General features: G+C 66.4%; 11 protein-coding genes across 11 annotated transcripts in view; 4 read left to right on the forward strand and 7 right to left on the reverse strand.

Moving 5' to 3' along the window:
- Positions 1–1459: 1459 nt before the first annotated feature.
- Positions 1460–3580, forward strand: MICPUCDRAFT_61314 (uncharacterized protein; the record flags this gene model as incomplete). The annotated part of the gene is made up of 2 exons (XM_003054897.1): positions 1460–2440; positions 2588–3580. The coding sequence occupies 2 exons, from the start codon at positions 1460–1462 to the stop codon at positions 3578–3580; spliced, it is 1974 nt and encodes a 657-aa protein (XP_003054943.1).
- Position 3581: 1 nt separating this feature from the next.
- On the reverse strand, positions 3582–4607 carry MICPUCDRAFT_49391 (uncharacterized protein). The gene has a single exon (XM_003055430.1). It carries the CDS (start codon positions 4586–4588, stop codon positions 3665–3667), a length of 924 nt encoding a protein of 307 aa, XP_003055476.1. The 5' UTR covers positions 4589–4607; the 3' UTR covers positions 3582–3664.
- A 93-nt stretch (positions 4608–4700) lies between these two features.
- On the reverse strand, positions 4701–6179 carry MICPUCDRAFT_50150 (uncharacterized protein; the record flags this gene model as incomplete). The annotated part of the gene is made up of 1 exon (XM_003055431.1): positions 4701–6179. One exon carries the CDS (start codon positions 6177–6179, stop codon positions 4701–4703), a length of 1479 nt encoding a protein of 492 aa, XP_003055477.1.
- A 377-nt stretch (positions 6180–6556) lies between these two features.
- MICPUCDRAFT_30783 (uncharacterized protein) lies at positions 6557–7480 on the forward strand (the record flags this gene model as incomplete). The annotated part of the gene is made up of 1 exon (XM_003054898.1): positions 6557–7480. One exon carries the CDS (start codon positions 6557–6559, stop codon positions 7478–7480), a length of 924 nt encoding a protein of 307 aa, XP_003054944.1.
- A 108-nt stretch (positions 7481–7588) lies between these two features.
- On the reverse strand, positions 7589–8557 carry MICPUCDRAFT_50152 (uncharacterized protein; the record flags this gene model as incomplete). Its single annotated transcript, XM_003055432.1, has 1 exon — positions 7589–8557. One exon carries the CDS (start codon positions 8555–8557, stop codon positions 7589–7591), a length of 969 nt encoding a protein of 322 aa, XP_003055478.1.
- A 145-nt stretch (positions 8558–8702) lies between these two features.
- On the reverse strand, positions 8703–10901 carry MICPUCDRAFT_46218 (uncharacterized protein; the record flags this gene model as incomplete). The annotated part of the gene is made up of 2 exons (XM_003055433.1): positions 10451–10901; positions 8703–10309 (listed from the first exon to the last, which is right to left on the reverse strand). The coding sequence occupies exons 1-2, from the start codon at positions 10866–10868 to the stop codon at positions 8703–8705; spliced, it is 2025 nt and encodes a 674-aa protein (XP_003055479.1). The 5' UTR covers positions 10869–10901.
- A 396-nt stretch (positions 10902–11297) lies between these two features.
- MICPUCDRAFT_61319 (uncharacterized protein) lies at positions 11298–12881 on the reverse strand. The gene is made up of 2 exons (XM_003055434.1): positions 12601–12881; positions 11298–12477 (listed from the first exon to the last, which is right to left on the reverse strand). Exons 1-2 carry the CDS (start codon positions 12828–12830, stop codon positions 11547–11549), a joined length of 1161 nt encoding a protein of 386 aa, XP_003055480.1. The 5' UTR covers positions 12831–12881; the 3' UTR covers positions 11298–11546.
- Positions 12882–13174: 293 nt separating this feature from the next.
- On the reverse strand, positions 13175–17511 carry MICPUCDRAFT_46219 (uncharacterized protein; the record flags this gene model as incomplete). The annotated part of the gene is made up of 1 exon (XM_003055435.1): positions 13175–17511. The coding sequence occupies exon 1, from the start codon at positions 17480–17482 to the stop codon at positions 13175–13177; it is 4308 nt and encodes a 1435-aa protein (XP_003055481.1). The 5' UTR covers positions 17483–17511.
- A 399-nt stretch (positions 17512–17910) lies between these two features.
- MICPUCDRAFT_46220 (uncharacterized protein) lies at positions 17911–19897 on the reverse strand (the record flags this gene model as incomplete). The annotated part of the gene is made up of 2 exons (XM_003055436.1): positions 17911–18009; positions 18182–19897. 2 exons carry the CDS (start codon positions 19895–19897, stop codon positions 17911–17913), a joined length of 1815 nt encoding a protein of 604 aa, XP_003055482.1.
- A 1797-nt stretch (positions 19898–21694) lies between these two features.
- Positions 21695–23133, forward strand: MICPUCDRAFT_61323 (g2-like myb family transcription factor; the record flags this gene model as incomplete). The annotated part of the gene is made up of 1 exon (XM_003054899.1): positions 21695–23133. One exon carries the CDS (start codon positions 21695–21697, stop codon positions 22976–22978), a length of 1284 nt encoding a protein of 427 aa, XP_003054945.1. The 3' UTR covers positions 22979–23133.
- Positions 23134–23207: 74 nt separating this feature from the next.
- Positions 23208–24345, forward strand: part of MICPUCDRAFT_50158 (uncharacterized protein) — a gene marked incomplete at both ends in the record, with an annotated part of 1809 nt that continues 671 nt past the window's right edge. Inside the window, one exon of the mRNA XM_003054900.1 lies at positions 23208–24345. This exon is cut by the window's right edge and continues 671 nt beyond it. Coding sequence (XP_003054946.1) covers positions 23208–24345 — 1138 coding nt within the window.

The following is a 24345-nucleotide window of genomic DNA, read 5'->3' on the forward strand; positions in this document are numbered from 1 at the left end:
ACCGGTCCGGGATCTGCGGCACCGATAGACCCCGAACTGCAGCGCGCGATCGATTCCACGGCGGCGATGAGTCCGCCGCGGCGACGCTCGAGCGGCGGGGCGGGGAGGACCGCGCAGAGCCCCGGAGGCGGAGAGGTGCGCGAGCACGTCTCGAGATCCGCGCCCCGACGAAACAACGGTTCGATTGCCGCTTTCGCTCACGACTCCCACGCGCCCCTCTCCCTCCCTGTCCCCGCCGCAGCCTTGGGACGACGACCCGGACGTAAACCGACGCGTGATCAGCCACGACACGTCCAGCGCGCCTGCGCGGTTCGAGCCGGTCGTCGCGAAGCCGAGGCGAGGGCCGATGGAACCCGATCCCTCGCCGGAGCCGTCTCCGACGAAACGCGTCGACGTCAACGTCGACGACCGGCCCGCGACCGTGGACGATGGGTCGCCGCTTTCGATCCTCATCGCGCGCGACGACGATCTCGACGACGTAGACGACGACGAGCCGAGGACGCCGGGGGGCGGCCCGCTCACGTTGAAGCGCGCGAGGGAACTTCGAGCCGCGAAGGAGACGGGCGCCGAGGCCGACGATCCGGACGAACCCGCGACGGCGCCGCCGTCCGCGCCGGCGACGCCGGCGACGCCAGGGCCCATGGCGAGAGAGCTGCAAGCGCTCAGGGCGTCGTTGCTGTCGACGCTGCCGCAGCCGAGGGCGGCGGCGCCAGAGGAGGTGAGTGCGTCGCCGCCGAAACCGTCGGACGGTCGAAGCGGCACGGGGTACGACACCCCCACGGGGTCGTTCCCGCCCCCGAACTCGATGCCCATTCTCCCTAAGATTCAAGACAGCGGCGGCGACGAGGAGGATGAGGACGACAAGGAGGAGGACGAGGACGCCGTCGACGCGCGCGCGAGGCAGCCTCGCGCGGCGGCGGCGGGGTCGAACCACTCGCGAAGCGAATCGAAGGACTCGCTCGACTCCGTCTTGGACGCGGTGCTCGACGCGAACGTGTACAAGGACGAGCTCGCGGGGCTCGCCACGAGCTCGCCGTCGACGTCGTCGATGTCCAGGGAAGGGTCGCGCGACGACCTGAGGAAGCAAGGCGGCAGCGGCGGCGGCGGCGCGCTGAAGAATCGGACGCACACCCCGGGGCGCGGGTTAGCCGCGCTTCGAGAGCGCAAGCAGCCGAGGGTAGAACAAGGCGCCGCCGGCGGCGCGGGCGAGCCGTTCTCGCGGCGGGTGAGCTGGAGCGAGCACATTTCCGGGTTGCCGTCGATAGCGCCGCCGGTGCTCGGGGACTCGCGACCGGTGAGCTCGTCGCTGCATTCGCGCCCGGTCAGCGCCGCCGGGTCGGCGAGTCGAGGACTTTCCTCCATCGCGTCCGCCGGGTACGTTCCTCTGGCGTCCTCCCCGGGTTTGAGCGGTCTGGGCGCGCGGCCGGGCTCCGCCGCCGCGGGTCTCATCGGGTTAGGGATGTCGTCCGCGTCGTTACGCGACGCGATCGCGCCGTCGCGCGCGCGCGCGTCGTCCGCGTCCGAGAGGGTCTCCACGTTGGGGCAAGGGTTGGGCGCGACGACGCCGAGGGAGGCGATGGACGAGATGGGGTCCTCGTCGGGGTCCGGGTCGGGGTCCGCGGACGAGAACGTCCCGTTAGGGGGGCACGCGCGCGGGGGGAAGCGGTACGACGCGTCCGCGAGTCGATCGATCGCCGCGGAGGAGGAGGAGGACGCGGAGGAGGAGACGCTCGCGGGGCTTCGGAAATCGATGAAAGCCGCGCAGACGAGGGCGGTGGCGAACGCGAGCGCGAACGGCGCGACGCCGACGAGCGCGCAAGGACGAGGGCTCGCGGCGCTTCGGGAGAGGAAAGGGTTCCAGAGGATGGACGTGCGCGCGGTGATCGAGGCGACGCCGGAGCCGGACGCGCGCGCGGACGTCGTTCCGATCGCGCCCGCGCCGTCGCCGTCGGACGACGACGACGACGACGAGATCGACCTTCCCGGGCTGGACGACCCTCCCGCGCCGGTCGCGACGAAGGCGGCGCGCGGAGACGACGCCGAAGCGATGAAGGAGGCGACGGACGCGGACGCGGGCAGGCCCCATCCCGGGTCGAGAGCCGCGTTCGAGTCGAAGATTCCGCTCCGTCCGTCGTCCGCGTCTGGAAAAGCGAGAAAAGACGCGGCGGCGGGGAAGACGCCGACGTCGGCGAACCCGAACCCGAGCTCGAGCTCGAGCTTCGGATCGGTCCCGCGCCCGGTGTCCGCGAAGGGAGCGCCGGGCGCGGGCGTGATCGGGTCGTCCAGGCCAAACTTCAGTCAGAGCGCGAAGCTCGCGCCCACGGTCTCCGCGGGGTACAAACCGCCGCCGAAGCCGACGCGCGTCGCGGGAGCGGTCAAGGCGAAGTCGAAGCCCGCGGGCGCGGCGGCGAAGACGGCGAAGATTAAACCCCCCGCGACGGCGCCGGCCGCCGCCGCCGCCGCCGCCGCCGCCGCCGCCGCGTCGGAGGAACCGCCGAAACCGAAGAAGGAGACGTTTCGGAACCGCCTCAACGCCGCGCGGAGCGTCGTCGCCGCGGAGGAGGATGAACTTCCCGCGGCGGCGGCGGCGGACGACGCCGCGGACGAGCCCACGGCGGAGCCGATACAGACGGTCACGCCGATGAAGCTGAAGGAGACGTCCCCCGATCGCGTCGCCGCGACGGCCGACGCCGCGCGGCCGAAATCGGACAACAAGTGGGCGACGCGATCGATCGAGGCGCGCAACCGGCTGCGACGGCACCGACGGTCGACGTCCGCGAGCGTGGACGCGCCGCCGACCGCGGAGGCGATCGCCGCCGCGGAGGAGGAGGCGAGGCGCGCCGCGGAGGAGGAGGAGGCGCGCCGCGCCGCCGCCGCGTCCTCCGCCGCCGCGATGGTCGCGCGACTCGGCAGCGTCACGAACGTCAAGCCGCGGTCGTCGAGCTCGAGCTCGGTTTCAAAGTCGAAGACGAACCTCGCGCCGCAAGACGCCGAGGCGGCGAGACGCGCGGCGGAGCACGCCGCGGCGTTCGCGCGCGCGGAGGCGGAAGAGGCGGCGAAGAAAGCCGCCGCCGCGGCCGCCGCGGCGACGACTGCGAGCGGCCACCCGGTCGTCCACGGTTTGGACGAGGCTGAGCTCGTCCTGAGGATGGGGTCTCTGGCGTCTGCGGAGCAGCTCGCGAGCGCGCGCGCCGCCGTGGCGCGAATGTCCGACTTGCTCGAGAAGGTGGAGCAGACGTCCAAGCGACTTCGCGTGGAGCCGCAGAACGTGTTCGGGCATCTTCTCATGCGCGGTGGCGTCCCCACGGACCCGGTCAGCGCGGCGGTGCAGATGGACAAGGCGGTGTCGTTCGAGACGCTGCAGCGCATGACGGCGGCGTGCGTCGAGTTGCGGTCGCTGCTGAGGATCAAGGTGCAGGATAACAACGATCTCGCGCTCGCGGACAAGGCGCTGAGGGAGACGACCGCGTTTTTCGCGAGGTTGGACAAGGCTGCGGCGGAGGCGGACGTGGCGCCGCACGCGCTGTTGCTCGCGCAGCGGCCTGAGAGCGCGAGGGAAAGGTGGCGAGGCAGACGGTGACGACGTGCAGTAGTATTATAACACGACGTCTTCTCGGTTTGATAGCGGTACGTGTACACGCTTGAGTCTGCTCCTCGCGCTCGCTCAGTAGAACGGCGGGAGGAGCTTGAACGGCCTCCTGAACCCGGGGAACAACCGTTTCAGGCGCTTGTGCTTCGCGTTCGCCCAGTCCATCATCTGAGCGGCCCCGCACGCGACGAACAGCCAGCCCATCGCGCTCTGCGTCGCGACGTTGAACCCGACCCACTGGTAAATTTCGCAGCAGTAATTCGCGCACGTGACGAATCTGAACAGCCCTCCCTTCGGCTCTTTGTACTCCTTGCTCCCGTCCTTCCTGAGCGACGCCTGGTAGACGTGGCAGTGCAAATTCCCGAGTTGCATCAGCGCGGAGACCGCGAACCCGACCTTCATCTGCGTCTCGGAGACTGGCGTGTACGCCGGGTGATTGATGAAATACGACATGATCGCCGCGAATCCCCAGTAGTACGCGCAGTTCCGGTACAAGTTGAAGATCGGCATCGTCGCGTGCGAGAAGTGGTGCACGAACAGCGTCTCGAGGATGCGTTTGAGGTAGTGCGCGGTGTGGAAAACCATCGCGAGCGTCTGGACCTGAAGCATCGGCGCGGTCGCGGGGTACTTCTTCGTGGACGCGTAGATCGCGGATCGGAAAAAGTAAAACGGGAGGTAGCACAGCATCGGGCCCGCGTACTCGGCGAGGAACACCACCGCGTACGGGACCTGCGGGCCGAGGTCTTTGAACACGACGACGCTGCCGTCTTTCAGGCCGTAGTCTTTGGACAGCGACTTCCCCGCGTCTAATGGCGTGCCGCGAACTTTCTTGGGGTCCGCGCCCGCGGGAATCGGCAGGGTGAAGCGCTGCCTCGTCTGATGCTTCTTCGCGGCTTTCGCGAAGACAGCCTTCAGGTCGTCCGTCGTCGCGTCGTCCGGGACGTCGAGGCCGCCCGCGAACATCTCTTTTCCATTGCGCTTGACGATATTAAGCTTCATGCTCGCGGTTTGGCCTGATGAGTCGGCGGGCGCGCGATGGAATTATGATGATAGTGTGGGGTTTCGGCGAGTCATCACTCATCGAAGACATCATTTTCAAGATTCTGTCTCGTCACAGCTTCACCGCGGACGCGAGCCAATTCAAGTTGCTCATCGTCTCGTGAAAGTACTCCGCCAACACCTCCGCCGGGTCCGCCTTACCCTCCGCGTCCTCCTCCATGTCCACGCCCTGCCCGCCGGCGCCGGACCCGAACGTCATCACGAACCCGACAGCTGAACCCGCCGTCGGGTACACCCGCTTCTTGCCTGCGTCCCTTCTCGCGTCCGCGCAGTGCAGCGCCTTCAACCTCCTCACGACGAGCTCGGTGAACGCGCGCGCGGCGGGGGACGTATCCGGCGCCCCCGCCTTCTTCGCGGTCATGAAGAGCAGCGCTTCCCAGCACCGTCGCATCTGCGGCGCGCACAAGCACAGCTTGGCGCGCGCGAGCTCCGCGACGTCGCTCGGGAGCTCGAGCGCGGCGATCCCGGCTTTACCGTCGCCGTCGCTCAGCGTCGACGCTTTCGCCGCGCACCGCTGCACCGCGGTCATCACCTCCGGGATCGCGATCAGCGCGCGGACGTCGCTGACGTCGCGCAGACGCTGCAGCTGCGGCGTCGGGTCCTCCACGGTGACGTCTTTGTGGCCTTTGCTCGCCGCGTTGACGCGCATGGCTTCGAGGATCTTCCCGCCGAGGCCTTTCCTCTGGAACGGCGGGAGGACGACGATCTGCGACAGCCGCGTCCGCGTTTTGTCCGGGTACACGTAGAACTGGTACGCGGTCGCGAACGCGGTGAGCGTCCAGTCGTTCGGGTTCTTTTTGCTCGCGCGAATCGTCGCGAACAAGAGCCACTTTTCATCCTCGGTGTCGATCGCGGACGCGCCGTCGATGTAAAACAGCGTGAACGGCTCGAACCGCGCGTGCCACGGGTACACGTCCTCGTCCGCGAGCTTGAACACCCGCACGGTGCACTCGTGCTCGTCGTCGCCGTCCGCGGTCCAGCGCGAGACGACTTCGCCGCCGCCGCCCGGGATGGGCGCCGACGCGTCCTTCGCCAGCGCCGCGAGAAACGCGTCTCTGTCCACGAGCATCTCGTCCCCGAAGTGCTTCCTCAGCGCGGCGACGACGTCGTCCGCGGGGTTCAGCGTGGACTTGACCTTCTCCGAGTACGTGACCTCGACGTACGTGCGGAACGTCCCCGCGGTCGCGTACACGTTCACGCGTAAGTCTTTGTATCCGAAGATCGTCTCATCCTCGCGGAAGATCTGGTGCGTGAACTCCGGCTCGAACGCCTCCGCGGTCGTCATCTCCTCCGCGGAGGACACGAGGCGGAACGTCACGACGTCGTTCGCGTCGCACACGAACGGGTTCGCGGGTTCCTCGGACGCCGCCGCGGGAGGCTCGGCGGCAGCGGGCGTCGGCGTCGAGACCGCGACGACGGGCGCGGGAGGCGCGACCGCGGACGGGACCGCGGAGGGGGGGGCGCCGCCGGTCATCTTCGCCTCGAGCTTGCGCCGTTTCGCTTCGATTTGCTCCTCGATCGTGGACGCCATCGTGCGCGGCGGGGTCGTGCGCGCGCGGGGGAGCGTGCTGCTCTGCGACGCGGCGGAGATGCGCGCCGGATTTTTGAACTCAGAAAAAACATACGGTCAACTATCAACGCGCACCTTTGAACTGCCTTCAAAAGTTCCCTTTGGAAACTGAAAGTCTGAAACCAAATTTAAGCTTCTGGCGACGCGACGCGACTAAACGACGTTTGGAGCCGTCGACTGTCGCTTCTCGATGCCGCCGCCGCTCGCGTCTCGCACGACACCACTCCGACGGCACCGCGATGGCGTCTCCGCTGATCGCCCCGCGCACGACCCCCACTAGCGTGACCTCCGCGCGCGCTCCTCCCGCGCGCCGCCTCGTCTCCGCCCGCGCGGTCGCGATGCGCAAGGCGTCCGACGCCGCGCTCGAGGCGCCTCCGATCCCCGCGCCGCATCATCCGACCTACAGCATCGAGGACGCGATAAAGCTCGCGCTCGAGGAGGACGTCGCGGACGTGGGCGACATCTCGTCGCTGAGCACGATCCCCGTCGAGACCGTGTCCACGGCGACGCTCCTCGCGAAAGCGGACGGCGTCCTCGCGGGGCAGCACCTCGCGGTGATGATCCTGCGCGCGGTCGATCCCGACGTCGAGGTGAGATTCGCGAAAGTCGACGGCGACACGATCGAGCGCGGGGAGATCTTCTGCGAGATGCGAGGCAAGGCGCACAGCATCCTGCGCGCGGAGAGAGTCGTCCTGAACTTCATGCAGCGGATGTCCGGGATCGCCACGCTCACGAAGAAGATGGCGGACGCCGCCGCGCCCGCGTTCATGCTCGAGACGAGGAAGACCGTCCCCGGACTGCGTCTGCCCGACAAGTGGGCGGTGCTCATCGGCGGCGGGAAGAACCACCGCATGGGCCTCTTCGACATGATCATGATCAAAGACAACCACATCGCCGCGAGCGGGGGGATCAAATCCGCGGTCGCGAACGCGCAGGCGTACTTGGCGAAGACGAAATCCCCCGCGAAGATCGAAGTGGAGACGAGGACGCTCGAGGAGGTGGACCAGATCCTGTCGCTGATCGACGACGAGACGTTCGACACGTCCGCGGTGTCTCGGGTGATGCTCGATAACATGTCCCTCGAGGATATGACGACCGCGGTGAAGAAGATCGCGGGAAAGGTGGAGACCGAAGCGAGCGGGAACGTGACGTTGGACACCGTGCACGCGATCGGACAGACGGGGGTGACGTTCATCTCGTCCGGCGCGTTGACGCACTCGGTGATGGCGCTCGACATCTCGCTGAACATCTCCACGGAATGACGGGAGGTTGTGTTTGTTTGCTGTGTTGTGTTTATTTTCCACTAGTAACCGGGTTGGTATTATCATTTTTCCGGGGGCGCCGCGGCGCACCCGTCTAGTGCGCGTTCGTCACTCTCGCTTCTCGCGTTTCCCTCCGAATCCCAACACCTTGACGATCATGAGCCGGAACCAAAACGCGTTCAGACCCGCGCCCGCGAGCAGGATGCTCATGATCGCCGCCCTCGCCCCCGCGGGAACCGCCGCGTGCGCGGCGTGAAACCGCAGCGTGTGCGCTAACCCCGCGCCGAAGACGCACACGCGGACGACGAAAAACACGAACACGAACGTCTTCGTGACCGCAGCCTCCAACGCGCCGGCGGCTTCCTTCGCCGTCGCCGTCTTCGCCTCGGCGTCGGCGTCGGCGTCGGCGTCGGCGTCGCGCCTCGATTGGAGGAGGTTCATTCGCGTCGCGACCGCGGCGAGCGTCGGGGAGTCTAAACCCGCGAGCGTGCGGATGAACCATCGAAGCGCGAGGAGCGGCGTGGAGAGCTCGCCGGCGAGGAGCCACGAGAACGGGAACAAAAACGATTGCGTCCCGCCCGCGAGGATCGCGCACGCGATGAAGACGAGGTGGTGCGCGACCATGTCCGCCTTCCCGAGCTTCGGGTACTTGACTAAGACGTGCGCTAAGTCGTCGGTCATGTACCCGAAGAACAGCCAGTTCGTGAGCTCGATGACGTTTAACGTGAACCGCGACGGATCCGCCCAGCGGTCGTTGACGTAAAACTTGTCGTAGATCGGGTAGTTCCACGTCTCGCGCATGATGAACAGTCCGAGGACGGAGATCACGACCGCGTGGACGAAGGACATGACGTGCGACGGCGCGAGCGCGGCGAACTCCGCGTGTTTGCCCCCCTTTCCGCACGTCGCGCGGTACCGACGACGGTACGCGAATCCGACGAGCACGCGAGGCACCTCCCACACGAGCGCGTTCACGAGCAGCGTCCGCGCGAAGCGCGCGGGGTCGCGCAGGTTCATGCTGTACGGGCCGTCGTAGCGCACGCGGCGGGGGATCCCGCGCGCGAGTTTCGACGGCATCGCGGTTCGTGCGGTTCGCGCGGTGCGGGGTGGACAGTGAACGCGTCGAGAAGTCGCGCGGACGCGTTCGTTTGTTCGGGGGTGCAGTGGTGACGTGACTGACACGACTCTCAAGTTTATCATTTCACAACGCCCGCGCCCGCCTCTAGTCGTCGTACTCGATCCGACTCCTGGAATTGGACGACGGCGACTCGTGGTCGTTCAGCGCGGAGCCCACCGTGGACTTCTCGTCCTTGATCTTCTGCAGCTCCTTCTCCTTCTGCCTCGCCCAGTCGTCGAGCGCTCTTCCGAACGCGTCCGCCGCCGCGGCGAGGTCCTCGCGTTTTTGCTTCGACCGCGTCGCGAGCGACCCCAAGACGTGCGACTCCGCAGCCTCCTCCTTCGCGCGCTTCAGATCCGCGATCGAGGCTTTGTAGTGCGACGTCGCGTCGTTCAGCTTCGCCCTGCACTCCGCGACGTGCTCCTCGCGCTTGTCCGTGAGCTCGAGGCCCAACGCTTTCGGCAGCGCCGCGATCGCCTCGTCTCTCCTCGCGTCGCCCTCCGCCGTCGCCGCGGACGGCGGCCGGCTCAACTTCCCGTGCTGCTCCTTCCTCTTCGCGTACGCGTGCTTCGCGCGCTCGATCTCGAGGTACTGTTCCTTCGTCCTTCTCTCCGCCGCGTCTCTCGCGCGCTGCGACTCCGCGACGAGGTCCTCGGCCATCTGTCGGAACCGTTGCTCGCGCGCGCGTTCCGTCTCCGCGACGCGTCGCGCCTCCATGTCCGACGCGCTCAGCCTCTCCGCGTTCTGCCTGAGCGTTCGCTCCGCCTCGATCGCCTCCTCCGCGGCTCTCAAGTCCGCGCTCAGCGCGCCGATCAAGCTCCGAAGCTTATCCTCCTCGCCCTTTCTCTCGTCTCTCAGCGCGTTCACGAGCGTCTCGTGCGTCTCCTTCAACGCCGCGAGCTCGTCCTCGTGCGAGTCCTTCAACTTTCTCACCGTCGCTTCGTACTCGATCCCAGCCTCGTTCACCGCTTCCGTGCGCAGCCTCGCGAAGTTCTCGCGGTCGTCGTCCTTCGACTGCACGAGCTTTTCGAACTCTTCGAGGCGAGGCGCGAGCTCCGCGCGCGCTTCCTCGACGGCGTGCTCTTTCCTCTCCTCCGCGCGTTTCAAGTCATCCGCGTGTTGCTCCGCCTGGCGCGTCATCTCCACGCGGTGCCTCGCCGTCGCCGCCTCGAGGGCTTTCACCTTCTCCTCCGCGGCCGCGGCGAGCGCCATGGACATCTCGCGCTGGTGCTTCGCGAGCCCGAGCTGGAGCTCTTCTTTGATTCGGCGATCCGTGTGTTGCCTTCGAACTTCATCCGCGACGTCTTCGCGCTCGGGAATCGCCTTCTCCGCGACGTCCTCACGCTTCTTCCTCGCGTCTCGCTCCGCTTTCACCGCGTTCAGCTCTCGCTTCAACGCCGCGATGTCGGTCTCGAGCTTCGCCTGCGTCTCGGACATCCACCGGTTCGTCCCGCTTCGCGCGCGTTCCTCCGCCTCCGCGGTGAGCTTTTGCGCCGTGGCGACGCGTTTCTCGACGCCGTGACGCGTCTCGATCTCCCGCCGCGCGTCCGCCTCGGCTTTGTACCGCGCTTTTCTCTCCTCGTCCGCTTGGAGCTCCGCGACCCTCCGCGCGTCTTGCTCCACGCGAAGCATCGTCTGGACCTTACGAAGGGACTCTTCCATCGTCGCCAGGAGCGCGGCTTTCTCGTGCTGCTCCATCAGCAGGCGGTCGGCTGCGAGACGGGTTGGATTTTGGATTTTGGGATTACGGGACGACGCGAGGGACGAGGTCAGCGTCGGAGGTCAGCACGCCAGCCGTCGTCGGGGACGGTGGACGGAGGGGAATCGTCTACGCAGATGCGCCGCGTGCGCACCTTCGTCCATCTTGCGTCGCAGCTCCGCTCGGTCTTCGTAGCTCGTGTCCGCGGCCGAGGGCTTTCGCGACCTCGCTCGGGACAGCGAGCTCGTGCGCTCCAACCCGGAATCGAACTCGCCGTTCGCCTCCGTGACCGGTCGACCGCGCGGGGAGACGTTCTCGTGCTCGCGCTCAACGCGTCGGGATCTTCGCGGGGACCTCACGGGTGACGTCGCGGGGCTGATCTCCTTAGGGCTCGAGTTCTCTGCGGGCGACGGCGCTTCATTCGGCGGTCGTTGGCCGAAGGGGGCGCGGGATTCCCGTGGCGACGCCGGCTTCGCGGGGGGTGGAGGAACCGGCGCCGCGCCCATGGGCGTCGCGCTCGGGAACGACACCGGCGCCGGCGGCTGTTTCTTCTTGCCTCCGAAGAAACCCATCTCTGCCGTGGAGGGCGGATGGAAGGGCGGTCGCGACGAAGTCCGCGCGCGCGCGACAGTCAACGAAGCGTTTCTCCTCGAGCTTCTTCTGCTGTTTGTTCCCCTGGTACCTGCTCCCGGTCAGTTTCGCCCCGATGCCGGTCAACTGCTTCGAGAAAATGGGTCAACGACGCGTTTTCACCCATTTGAAACCAAAGGATCATCGGTCGGGTCAACCCTCGGAACCTCGGACAGTCGGAGCGCGCGCGCGACTGTCGCGGGTCCACACTCCCACAACGCCGCCGCACGCTCTCGTGCACCGCCCGAGGGTGAGATGGACGACGAATCTTATAAGCGCCGTCGGGTCGATCCGTCCGCGCCCGAGGCGCCGGGCGTCGACGTCCTCGGTCGCCGCGGGGTTCGTACGTCAGTGTAAGCTTAACCGTATTTGAGAAGATAAAGACGTCAATTACAAACGGGTTGCTGGATACCTTCGAAGGTAACTATCACTCCTATAATCTTCTCAGGTTATTTTTTTGGATTTTTTACGCGACGCCGTTCGAGAGGAAGGGCTCGTCCGAAAACGAGCCCCGCCTCACGACGGCGCGCTCTTTTTTTTATTGCGCTTCGGTCGGTAGGGTGAAATGAACCCGAAGGGTTCAGCCCTTACTAGCGTGAATTAACTACCGTCAATTCACGCTAATTCTCGGCGTGAAGGCCGGGGCCACCGGCGGCGGCTTCTTTCGCGGCAACTCCGAGTCGCGCGCCGGTACAGCTCGGACCGGTGCACCCAGGGGGCGTTGTGAAATGGGGATTGTTCCACTGGCAGTAACCGCCGACGGCCTCGTCATAAGGAGAATCGACACATCTTCCTGGTTGCCCCATGACGAAAGGCCACATGCAGCCCCTACCTGGGCCAGGTCCGGGCATACCAGCTTGTTTTTGTTCCCTGGTCTTGCAACGTCGATCATCCAAGCAAAATGCATACGACATGCCCATGGTTGGGTAAGACGCAGACGTTGACATGCCCGGGGTTGTGGGTGGGGTGTCCTCATTGATTTCAACGCATCGGCCCCGCGCATCGCGAATTCGTACCCATGCACCTGACGCGTCAGGTCCCCACTGTTCCAGGTAGCAGGTTTGGCCGTCGGTCAAGCCGCGGTGTCCGTGCTGCTTCTCTTCTGTTGTCGCGCACATCCGCCGATTTCCCCACGGAGCCACACTGAGCCGCGGAGCAGGCATTGGAGACTCTAGAGGAACATATGTAGGCGCTGACATGACTGGCGCTGAATTGACTGTGCATTGCCCGACAGCGGGACCACATCGACCTCGTTCGTTATCGTTCAAGCACGGCGCGCAAGTAGAACGGCCATCGGCTTGTGAACCAGCACATGCCGGGCAAGGGTACCACTTAAAATCTGGACCTGCATTTTCCATTTCCATGTACTTCTCATCATCTTCGTCCGAGGTTGTATGGACGTAAGCATCGAGTGGATTCGAGCCAACAACTTGGATATCCGTCGTCTGGCACACTCCCACGTCAACGCACCGTCCTCGGAGCCCACCAATCATGCACGGCGGGCACGACAAGATGTCTGAAGGTGTTGGGCAGACCCCACAAGGTTTCCAGCTGTGTGATAAGAAATCAGTTTAAGAATAGAAGAAAGTTCGCGCGTGAGGTGCGCGAGCGAATCTGACGGATGGTGAGCAGTGTCGAAGTGGTATAGATAGTATTGAAAAATGAGCGACGTACTTGAAGTCTGGACCCGCGTTTTCCATTGCGACGTATTGGGCTTCGACTTCAGCCGGAGTGAGTCCGAGTGCGGAGGCGGAGTTGGATTGAAACGTGTTCGTTCGAGAGAAAACAAGGATAGCACCGAGCGTGCCTACGATGGCCACGGAGGCAACGGCTGTGACGATGGGCCATTTGCGTGCCGGCTTCCTCTCGAGGAGCGGCGTGACTTCTTTGACGATGGGAGACATAGTATCTTTCAATACTTCTGCAGTGTGTGCGCGCGACGCGCGTGGTGTGAGATTCCCCGAGCAGCGGTGGAGTGAAAACCTAAGTTGTAGATACGGTATCGTGTCCCTTCGCAAAAAACCGGACGTCAGAAACGAGATTTCTACACGTACTCGTATGAGCAAATAGTCAAGAATGTTTTTGCGACCCCCATGACTCGAAAAAAATCTCCAAATCTTCCAGAAATCTGTGGTGTTACGAAAATATCTTTTGGTAAGATATTTTGACGCGAAGGGTCCGCGCGCTGAATACGAGTCTGAGCGCGTTCGACGACGACGTTCGAGCGGACTGGACTTCCGATTCTAACTCACTTCACCCCCACGGCGACGTACTTCCTCTCGAAGCGCTTCACGCGCCCGTCCAGCAGCGAGTCGACGAAGAACTCGTGAAACAAGACGGGCACGCGGAGCCGCTCCGCGAGCCGCTTCAGCTCCCCCGGGACGACGCGGCCGCCTTGTGCGATCAAGTAGTCGCACGCGCCGCCGCCGCCGCCGCCTTCGTCGTCGTCGTCGTCGTCCATCGCCGCCAAAGCTTTCGGGTCGACGACGTCCGCGCCCGCGTGACGCAGTAAGAGACCAAACTCGCGCGTGAACCGGTCGTCCCCGCACAGCGCGGCGACGCGCCCGGAGAAAAGCCCTCCGTCGTCGTCGTCGTCGTCGTCGTCGTCGTCGTCGTCATCCGACGCAATCGCGGCGTGTCGTTTCGATAACAGCACCCCGGGCGGCGTGCTCGCTGGGGACAGCGCCCTCCCCGCGTCCAAGCTCGCGGTGATCCAGTCCGGCTTCAACAGCGGCGCGCCCACCGCGGCGGCGTACAAGTGTTTCAGCGTCCGTCCCGGCTTCGGCGTGATCACCCGCATCCGGACGCGCGCGCGCCTCGGAGGCGCCGCGAACTGGCTCATCCGCGCGCCAACCTCCGGGGACGACGTGAAGTTATCCGGCGTCTCCGGCGGAGGCACCTCGGCTTCGACCTCGCCGCCGTGCAGCTCGATGAGCTCCGTGAGATCTTCGACGTCGTTTTTACTCGGCATCCCGGACAGGAGAAACGTCATCCCGGCGAACGTTTTCGTCGGCTTGCGTCGCTTGCGCGCGGACGCGGACGCGGTCGACACCGCGGACGCCGAGGCCGGAGGTCTGCCGCGTTTCTTCGCGCCCGATGACGTCTGCGGCGTCCGCGCGTGCAGCTGGTTCGTCAGCACCGTCTTGCGACGCTTACTCACGGACGACGGGGGATCGCTCGAGAGGTGCCCGCCCGGGCCCGCGGCGTCTTCTTTTTCGAATCGGACGCGGCATTTCGGTCGCGTCGAAGCGGTCGCCGCGACCGCGCCTCGGCCGCCTCTGCCGCCGCGACCGCCTCGGCCGCCGGAAGAGGTCACGGCGGACGCGCTTCGACCGCCGCGACCGCCGCGACCGCCGCGACCGCCGCGACCGCCCGCGGTTTTCCACGGCAGTGGCGTGCCATTCAGCTTGTGATCCACGATCGCTCGGCACCTACCGCAACCGTTCTTCGCGTGGCGGCACTTGGGGCAGCCGAGTTTGATCTCGAGGCTGCGCGCGCTCGCCGGCGCGTCCGCGAGCGCGTCGTCGTCGTCGTCGGACATCGCCGCCGGCGCGTCGTCGTCCTCGTCCTCTTCCTCGTCGCTGTCTCGCATCGGGCTCGCGTCAGGGAAAGCTTGAGTGCCTCCGACGTACCACGGATCCGCATCCTCGTCCTCGTCATCCTCCTCGTCGTCGTCTTTCCCTTCTTCCGCGTCTACGTCGTCGGAAAGTACGACGACATCTGGCGAGTCCTGTCGCCCGGCTTCGTCCCACGGGTCCTGGCTACGTTCCACGGCGTCGTCGGAGTCGGACTCGGACTCGGACTCGGACTCGTCGCCTTGCGACTGCGAAGGGAACTGGCTATCCCCGAAAAACTTTCTCGGCTTTCGCGTCCTCGCCGGTCGACGGTCGCTCACGGGCAAGGCCCCGAGCATGAGACGACCCGCGCCGTCGTCGGGGTCTGGATCGCTCGCGTCGTCGTCCTCGGAGGTTTCGTTCGACTGCGACGGGTACTGGCTGTCGCCGTAGAAAGTGCGTTTCCTCCGTTGCCGCGTCGAACGTCGCGCGTCCGCGTCGGCAGCCTCGCTTGCGCGCCCGCGCCCGCGCCCGCGCCCGCGCCCGCGCCCGCGCCCGCGCCCGCGCCCGCGCCCGCGCCCCCTTCCTCCGCCGCGGCCGCCGCGAGGCGCCGCCGCCGGCATCGGCACGACCGCCTCTTCGTCTTCTTCTTCAAACCTGAAAGGATCTGTGAACGCGTGCTGCGACGGCGCGTCCGCGTCGACGTCCATCTCGTTCGCGCTCGCGTTCGCGTTCGCGTTCGTTCTCGCCCTCGCGTCCACCTCCGCCGCCTGTGACGTGGACAGACCAGCCGCGTCCGCGACGACGTCCCTGACCTGCTGCGACTCCATCACGCAGACGTCGGGGGATTCGGTATCGTCCGTGGCTTGGTGCACCGCGGCCGCGGCGGCGCCGGCCCACCCTCCCGCGCGAGCGACGCCCTCGCGCGCGTTTCGCGCGCGCGGCGGCGCCGCCTCGGACGTCGCGGGCTGGTACGATAGAGAGAACGGGGTGAACGGGTCGTCCCCCGCGGCGCGGGTCTCCGCGTCCGCGGTCGCGTCGTTCCTCCGTCCCTCCGCCGTCGGCGCTTGCGTCTCGACGACGTTGGACGTCATCGACTGCGTCTGTTTCTCGGCCGACTTTCCGTCCGCGGGCGGCTGCGTCTCCGTGGCGAACGACGGGAGCGTCTCCGCGAGCGCGCCGTTCGCGCCGGCGGCGACGTCGAACTTCGCGCTCGCGTCGACGACGTCGTCGTCGCCGTCGTCGTCGTCCAGGTCGTTCGGCGGACCGAGCGACAGACTCATCCCCGCGAGACCTCCGAGATTGACGTTTCTTCGCTCGCGCGCGCTGATCGCGGCCGCGGCGGCGAGGCCGCGGACGCGCGCGGGGAGACGCTTTCCCGCGCCCGGGGACGCCGCGATCGACATCGGGACCTCGTCGTCCGCGTTTTCATCCGCGCCGCGCGCGTCGAACCGCGGCGCGGTCGGGGGTAACGTCGACTCCACCGTCGCTGTCGTCGTCGTCTTCGTCTTAGCCGCGGTCGGCGGCGGCGCCTCTTCGCGCGTCGCCGCGGCTTCTGCGGCGACTAAGTGCAGCGGCATCGCGGGCGATCCCCCGAGCGTGGACGGCGTCATCGTCGCGCCGCCCGCGCCGCCGCGCGTCTGCAACCCCGGCGGAGGAAACGTCGACGGAATCAGCGAGCACATGACGTCCTGCGCGGGCGTGCACGCGGGCGGCTGCGTGTTCCCCGTGGCGGGCGCGCAGGACGACAGGACGACGTCGACGGAGTACGGGTCCGACGCCGCGACCGGAGGCGGCGCTGTCGCGAGCGGCGACGCCGCGGGGCGTTCTTCCGCGGCGTCTCGCGTCGTCGCAGGCGGATCGTGCGCGCGCGCGGACAGACGACGCACCGCCGCGGGCTTCGCGGCGACGCGCAGGAAACCGGGTTGTCCGGGTTTAGGGCTCGACGCGGTCTTCGGTGCGTCTTCCGCGCGCGCGACCGACGCGGGGACGGCCCCGGTCCCGGCGGCGGCGACTTCGAGGGACGGCGACGCCGGCGGCGGCATCGCCTGGGTCCCGCCCGTCCAATCGAACGCGTCGCCTTCTTCGTCTTCGTCCGCTTCCGCGTCGCCGTCGTCGTCCGTTCCGTCGTCCGGCGCCCACGCCTGCGTGCCGCCGGCGTAAAACACATCCTCCTCCGCGTCTTCGACCTCCTCCTCCTCCTCCTCCTCCTCATCGCGCTCTTCTTCGACGTCGCCCAGTCGCGCGCCGCCGCCGCCGCCGCCGCCGCCGCCGTCGTCGTCGGCGGCGGCGGCGGGGGTCTCCTCCGCCGCGAGAACGTCCGCGGAGAACGTCACCGTCGGTGGTTTCGACGCCACCGGCGGCGTCGACGTCGTTCCAGACGCCGCGCGCGCGCCGGCGTCGTGCTGACTCGCGCTTCCCACGAACCGCGGCGGCGGCGGCGCGTTTTGGTTTTCGGTTCCCTCCGTCGCCGTGCACGTCGTCGTCGTCGTCGTCGTCGTCGTCGTCGCCCCGAGGCTTTCCCAGCCGTCTTTCGAGAACCCGACGTCGTTCAGCGCTTCCGCAGAGTCTGGCGAGGACGAGCACGGCGCGCCTCCGCCGCGTTCGGTCGCGTCGGTCGAGATCGAGGCGCCTCCTCCTCCCTGAGATCCCTCCAGGCCGAGATCCAGACGCGCGGCGTACACCGCGGCGACGGCGGACTTATCCGCCGCGACCTCGCCGCGGAGGACGTCGTTCATCACCGCCGTCTCCGTCGCGGTGACCATCGCGGAGACGGCCGCGCGCTCGTCCCCGAGCGTCGCCGCGGTCGCGGTCGCGAGGACCGTCGCCTTCGCGTGTTCGATGTCGTCCGCGAGAAGAAGTTTTCGAAGATGATGATGATGATGTCGCGGGGCCGGCGCGCTGTTCTCGACGTCGGCGTCGTCGCATCTCAGGGTGTACTCGTGCGACATGGACTGCGACGGGACCGCCGCCGCCGCCGGGGGTAGACTGGACGACGTCATATTTACTATCCGAACGTCGTCGTCGTCCACGCACGCCGGCCCGTCGATTTGATTTGGCAACCTCTCGAGCGCTCCTCTCTTCGTTCTTTGCGCGTTTTGAAGTTTGCTGGTTTGGTATCGAAGGCGTTTGTTTTACTCGCACATGAAGTGATTTTCGAATTATCTGAAGGTCACGCTCCGCTAATTAAATTTCCCTTGCCAAAAGTACGAAATTGTGACTGAATACGCATACAAATTGCAAAAACGTACTTTCGTACGCGCCCACGCGCCGTCGCTGCGCGGATTGATTTAAAACTTTGTCACGATGTTGTCTATCATGTCGATGATGTCCTCTCAAAGTTTCGCGATTTTAGAAGGCCTGGAAGGCGGTTTTCGGAACCCTCGGCGACTTTTTTAAAAAAGGTCCTTTCTGCAATATATATCATAAATCACCACTCGAAAGATTCGATCTGCACGTCCACGCCCGTGGTCTTCCGCATGGCCCTCAACATCCTCACCACGGTCGCGGCGCCGCCGCAGTACAAAATCTGATGAGGGTCGTTCCATCGTGCGAAACGACGTCGGGGCGGAGTTGAAAGGCGTCAGATGGATGGAATTGAAAGGCAGGCGTCGAAGTGCTTCGGGATTGAAACCGGCGAGGGACCCTGGGCGGAGAGAAACGCGCGCGGCCGGGAAAAGTCCTCGAGGATCGGCGTGCACCGCGCGGACGGGGTCGTGCGGGGACCGGCGCGAGGAGAACGAACGCGCCTGAAAATTCTCGAAATTCGGCCCCTCGTACTTTGCCGTCAAAATGCTCTCGAGAGAGGCGGCGGCGCGCACGAGCGCTCTCCGATACACCGGCGCTCTGTGCCCCCCGCCGCCGCGCTCGCGACTCGCCTCCACGTCCGCCTCGCCGCTCGAGCTGAGCGTCGAGAGCACTCGCGCGAACTGCGATTCGTCGAGCTCTCCGCTCGAGTTGGCGTCGTGTTGCTCGAACACCATCTTCAGGGTCGTTCCGTACGAGCGAACGTCAACGCCGCCGTGGCCCGGGCGTCCGAGGCCGGCGCCGCGCTGCGCGTCTCTGATGAACTTGTCGAGCCCCCGCAGGGTGATGCCGACAATGCACTGTTGAATCAACCCTGAGATGGTGGCGGACGTCGTTCTCAACCGAGGCCTAGGTGCCGCCGCCTGCAGACTCGCGGGATGATCGAGAGATGACGACCGAGCCTCGGCCTCGGCGTCTCGAGCCTCGATCTCAGCCTCGAGCGACGCCGCCCTCGCCAACTCGAAGAGTTCGCTCGCGCTGTAGGAGAGTCGGATGCGTTTAAGCAGCACCTCGAGTCGCTCGCCGCCGTCGCGCGTGAACGTTTTCACGTACATCTGGTTCGCCGCCTCGAGCGTGTGCACCGACAGCGGCTTTTTCGTCTCAACGCTTCGCATGATCTCGAGGATGATCTTTTCCAAGTTCGGTCGTCCCGCGATGACAAGCAAGTTGTGGTTCTCTCTGAACGGACCCTCGTCCAGCAAGAGCTCGTGCTCGCCCGTGTAGTAGATGACGGTGAACGCCTCCTTGGAAAACGCCACCGTGCGCAGGGCGTACTCGATCAATTCCGCGTCTCTGCACGTCCACACCACGTTGACCCGACGCGTCCCTCCGAGCGAGACGACGGTTCCGAGCGTGGGCGTGATGCCGATGCCGCTCGCCACCGCGATGATGTTCTCGTGGTTCGAGGCGGTCAAAAATGGCGAAGGAAACGGGCCGTAGACCCACCCCGGTTTGTTTGACGGTTTCGTCAGCGCCGCGTGCAGCGCCGTCGTCCAGTCGCCCGCTTTCAAGACGCACACCGAGCTGTGATTTTTCAGCGTCGGATGCTCGTACACCGAGAACGCGTGCCACTGGAACGACCCGATCCAAGGCAAGCACAGGTACACGTACCCGCCGCCGCTGAGGTTCGGCAGAAATCCCCGGGGGTTCTCGAAGACGATCTCCACCGCTTTCGGTCCGAGACGTATCATCGTCATTGTCGGGCAGTACCGCACCTTGAGAAAGTACCCCACCGCCCAGTCGGCGACATACAATCCCACCGCGGAGCCCATCACCCACAACACGTTCGTCGCGGGCGCGTGCAACATGACGCACACGCCCCAGACGACCGCGAGGTAGTGCATCGCCTTCCGGTATTCGAAAGAGATGGCGCGACGCGCTCGGTGAAACATCATCGGATAACAGATGAGCGGCGTGACGAGGAGCGCGATCACGCCGGTGACGCCGGTTTGCGTGTCGACGAGAAATCGCGCGTCGCCGCCGGACGCCCACCTCGCGAAGTGCCAGAACGAGTGCCAAATCACCTCCACGCTCACGACCGCGCCCGCGAACACGTGCAGGTGGTGCACGTCGCTGAGCGGGAGGATTTCTTTGAGATGCGTTCTGTACATGGCGCCGCGCAGGTTATGACACTTGCTGACGAAGAGCAACAGGTACATCGGGTAGTCAAAGTACGCTGACGAACGCGAGAAACACGACCTCGTGCCACTCCGTCTTCCGCGGACACAAACACAGCGATCCCTCCGTCGGCGTCCCGACGCACGCGTCGCCGTTCTTGCCCGAGTTGATCCCGAACGGCGGCGCCGCGAACGTGGTCGCGAGCATCCACGCCAACGTCGCCGCACTGCGGAGGGTCGAATCGAGGGTCGTCGCCCGTGCGGCATCGCGAACGGAATCAAATGGGGTGGAGCGCGGGAGCGCGTCAGTCGGCGTCGAGAGGGAGGCGTCGAAACGTAACCGAGGGACGTGCGAACGGGCGGAGAGAAACGCGCGCGGACGGAAAACGTCCAGTGAAGGAACGGCGTGCGCCGCGCGGACGCGGTCGCGCGGGGACCGGCGTACGCATGAAAACCGGTCGCGCGGGGACAGGCGCGCGTCGCAGGACGCGCCTGACGCAGAGCAACGCCTTGGTCGGACCCGGCACGTCGCGGATCATCTTCGCGAGCCGCGCCCACGGCGACGCCGGCGCCGCTTTGCGTATCAGCGCGACGCGCGACGACGCTTCCGCCGTCGCCAAGGTCGCCGCGTTTAACCACGACCGTCTCGCGCGAGCCGAGATTTCGCCGCCGCCGCCGCCGAGCCGAACGTTTCTCGGCCCGCTCGCGGACGCGCCTCTTCGCTCGGGGAGACGCTCCGGCGACGGCTCCGGCTCCGGCGACGACGCCGCGCGGTCATCGCGCGCGGCCGGAGCGCGGTCGGAGCCCCCGGGGTCGCGGACGTCTTCGGGACCGCCGTCCGCGCGGAGGGGCGGCTCTGCGGACGCGCGGGCCTGGGACTGGGCGGCGCGATCCTCGACGCTCGCTTCGAGCGGCTGCGTGGGACGGACGCGACGTGGGGTCGGGGCGCGGCGCGTCAGATCGGTCGCGCGAGCGAGGCGAGGAGGTCGGTCGGGCGCGGCGCGCGCGGACGGGACGCGCGAGCGGAGACGCGTGGATCGGGTTGGTTCTTCCGGAGTTCAGGCACGCGATCGACGACGTGGCGCGAAGAGCGAAGAGCGAAGAGCGCCGGCGGCGCCCCCTTCGGGTCGGTTCCGACGGGGACGCGCGGGAAGTCGAGCGCCGCGAGCGACCGCNTCNAACGTCGCGTCTTCCGCCGGGAACGGCCGACGCCGTCGACGCGATCCAGCGCGGCGCTCGAAATCCCGCACGATGGCGCGACCTTTCCGATAATTATTCCACGGTCGTCTCGCGGCGAATCGGGCCGGGCGCGACGCTCGCGCACCTCCTCGTCGATTATCGGCACCACTGAATCGCTATTCCTTCCGCTCGCCGCGCTGGATCCGTCGACGGCGTCGGCCGGCATGGTCGCCGTCGCGGGGACGCCCCGCTCGGTCTGACGGTCCGAATGTGTGAATGTGTGTGTGAATGTCCGAATGTGTCCGACCACGTACGTAAATACAACTAACGTACACGTACTGTACACACGTGGCTTGTGGCTTCACGGAATTCCAAGTCGCTGAGACCCACCCGGCGTCGGTCCGCTCCTTCTCTGACCTCCGTTCCGCGAGCCGCTCACGCTCTCTCGCCCTCTCGACGCGCTTCTTCTTCACGACGACGGCGTCCTCTACGCTGTCCATCGCAGCGCGCGAGTGTTTGACTGGCGCGCTCGAGGCGCGAGGCGTGTCGATCGCGCGCGCGCGACTCTGATCTCCCTTCCACCTGTGACACGTACTGTACACGTATGACCGTATGACACGTATGAGTGGTATCGAAGATGATTCTTTTTCATATTCTTTTTTGCTTATTTCCGGCCAGCTCAGAGATCCCACGCGCCTCACCCCCCGCCCGCAAACCTCGAGCGCTCCCTTGGGAGCGGGTGGAGGCGCCGCCGCCGCCTCCGGTATGAACACTAGCGGCACGTTCTGGCCCTCCGATTTAGATTTAGATTTGGAGAGCTCAGACTTCCTGGACAGTCTTCTTCTCGGCGGAGAGATGATGACGACCCAGCAACAACATCATCATGCCGGCGACGAGCGCCTCGGGCACGGGCCCGTTCCACTCGGGGCACGCGCCGCTGGTGAAGATCACGATCCACGCGTCGTTCTCGCCGAACGCGACGCGGGAGATGGTCTTCTTCCGCGTGCCCTTGCCGATGAGCGACGTGAACCGGTCGCCCGCGCCGTCGTGGCATCAAACAACAACAAACAGCGCCTGCGGTGGACGCCAGAGCTGCACAAGATGTTCGTGGACGCGGTCAAGCGGCTGGGCGGCTTAGACCTCGCGACGCCGAAGGGAATCATGCAGCTGATGGACGTGGAAGGGATGAGCATCCAACACGTCAAGAGCCACCTGCAGAAGTACCGCTTGCAAGACAGCGGGGGCGGCGCGAGCGAGTTCAGGGTGTCCCCGGACGCGTCGGCGTCGGGGAAACGCCCGCGGTCGGAAGAAGACGACGCCGGCGGCAACGGGAAAGACGGGAACAACAGTGCCGGAAAGACGCGGCGGCGGCCGTCGGCGGCGGAGCGGAGCGCCGCGCGTCTGCGCGCGGCGGAGGAAAAAGCGAGGGAAGAACGCGACGCCGCGCGGTCCATGGCCGCCGCCGCCGCCGCCGCCGCCGCCGCCGCGGTAGAGAGGCAGAACGTCGAGCTCGCGCTCCTGACGGGCGACGCCGCGGGGGCACGCGACGCGTTGGAGATGTCCTCCCACCACGCCGCGAGCCATGTCGGCGGCGCGTACGACGACGTCTTGGACTTGGTCGCCGGCCCCGGCGAGAGCGGCGACGGCGACGGCGCGTGGGGGGACGTCCTCCACGACCACGCGATCGTCGGCGCCGCGGGCGACGACGTCGGTTTAGTCGACGACGTCGGGAGCGATCCGGAAGCTGCGGCGGCGATGCTGAAGCAGCTCGAGCTGCAAAAGAAACTGCACGAGCACCTCATGAGTCAACGCAGGCTCCAGCAGCAGGTGGAAGCGCACGGGGTGTACTTGGAGACGATCCTAGATCAACAGAAACGGCGGCGGGGAGTGGAGTAGTCGAGCTCCCGAAGCGACGCGATAGCAATAGCAGCGGCGTGGTCATCGATACGCGACGAGACGGCCAACGATGACGTTTTCAATATTTGACGAAGACGACGTAAAACGAGTGACGAGACGTACAGTAGACGACAGGATGAAAGTTTATTTCGCGCAGGTTTCGTCGCGACCCAATCGATTACATCTCGAACCATCGTCGCTCGCGCCAGGCTCGCGCCGTCCTGTGACAATGGCGACGCGCGCGTCGAAACACCGCGCGCGCCGCCGCGCGATCCAGGGTTTAGGGTTAGGGTTGGCCGCCCTCGCGCTCTGCGCCCTGCTGTCGAGCCCGGCGTCGTCCGGCGTCGACGACCACGACGATCGCGTCGACCTCGCGTCCCGTCGCGTCGTCGCCGCGGATCCGCTCGCGCGCGCGCGGGACGCGGGGGAGACGCGCGTCGAAGCGAGCGCGCCACGACGACCACGGCGGCGCGAAACGTTCGAGCGACCGGCGCGCGATCTCGCGCGCGGCGGACGGCGGACGGCGGACGGCGCGAGCGAGTTAAACGGTTCGACCTCGACCACGACGACGTCTTCGTCTTCGTCGTCGTCGTCGTCGTCGTCGTCGCTCGCGTCCACCTCCGCGGAGGACGAGCTCCCGCCGGACGAGTTCCCGGACTCGCTGCGGCCGCTCCCGCCGGACGCGAGCGCGCCGTCCACGGAGACGGTCTGCGGCGACGCGAGAGCGAACACCGAACGATGGGGCGACGTCGTGAAAAATGGAAACGAGAACCTCAGAGACGACGCCGCCGGGTGCTGCGCGTCGTGCTTCGACGCGGGCACGTGCACGACGTGGGTGTGGCACCCGGACAGCAAAGAGTGCTGGCTAAAGCGCGAGGCGGACGTGAACGCGCGCCCCGCCGCGGAGGGCGCGAGCGTGCGGTGGACGAGCGGCGTCGTCCCGCATCGAGAGGGCGTTCGATACGCGCTCGTCGAGGACGCGTCGCCGCCGCCGCCGCCGCCGCCGCGGTGCGTCCACGCGGTGCTCACGTCCAGCGGGAACCCGTACATGAACTGGCAGACGCGGATCATGTACGCGACGTATAAGAAGCACGCGAGGACGAGAGGGTCGATTTTGAAGGCGTTCACGAGGGTGTTGCACCGCGGCCGCGACGACGAGCTGATGTTCGAGGTGCCGACGATGCGTTTCGAGCCGAACCAAGGCAACTGCGACTCGTGGTGCGACTACCCCGTCGCGGATCGCTCGCTCGCGATCGCGCAGTGGTCGAAGACGACGGACTCCCTTCGGTGTAGTCACGTGATCATGGTGGAGACGGATTACGTGTTCGTGAAGTCGCCGCCGCCGTCGATCATGCTCCCGCGCGGGT

Source organism: Micromonas pusilla, assembly GCF_000151265.4.
Source record: "Micromonas pusilla CCMP1545 genomic scaffold MICPUCscaffold_1, whole genome shotgun sequence".
NCBI lineage: Eukaryota > Viridiplantae > Chlorophyta > Mamiellophyceae > Mamiellales > Mamiellaceae > Micromonas > Micromonas pusilla.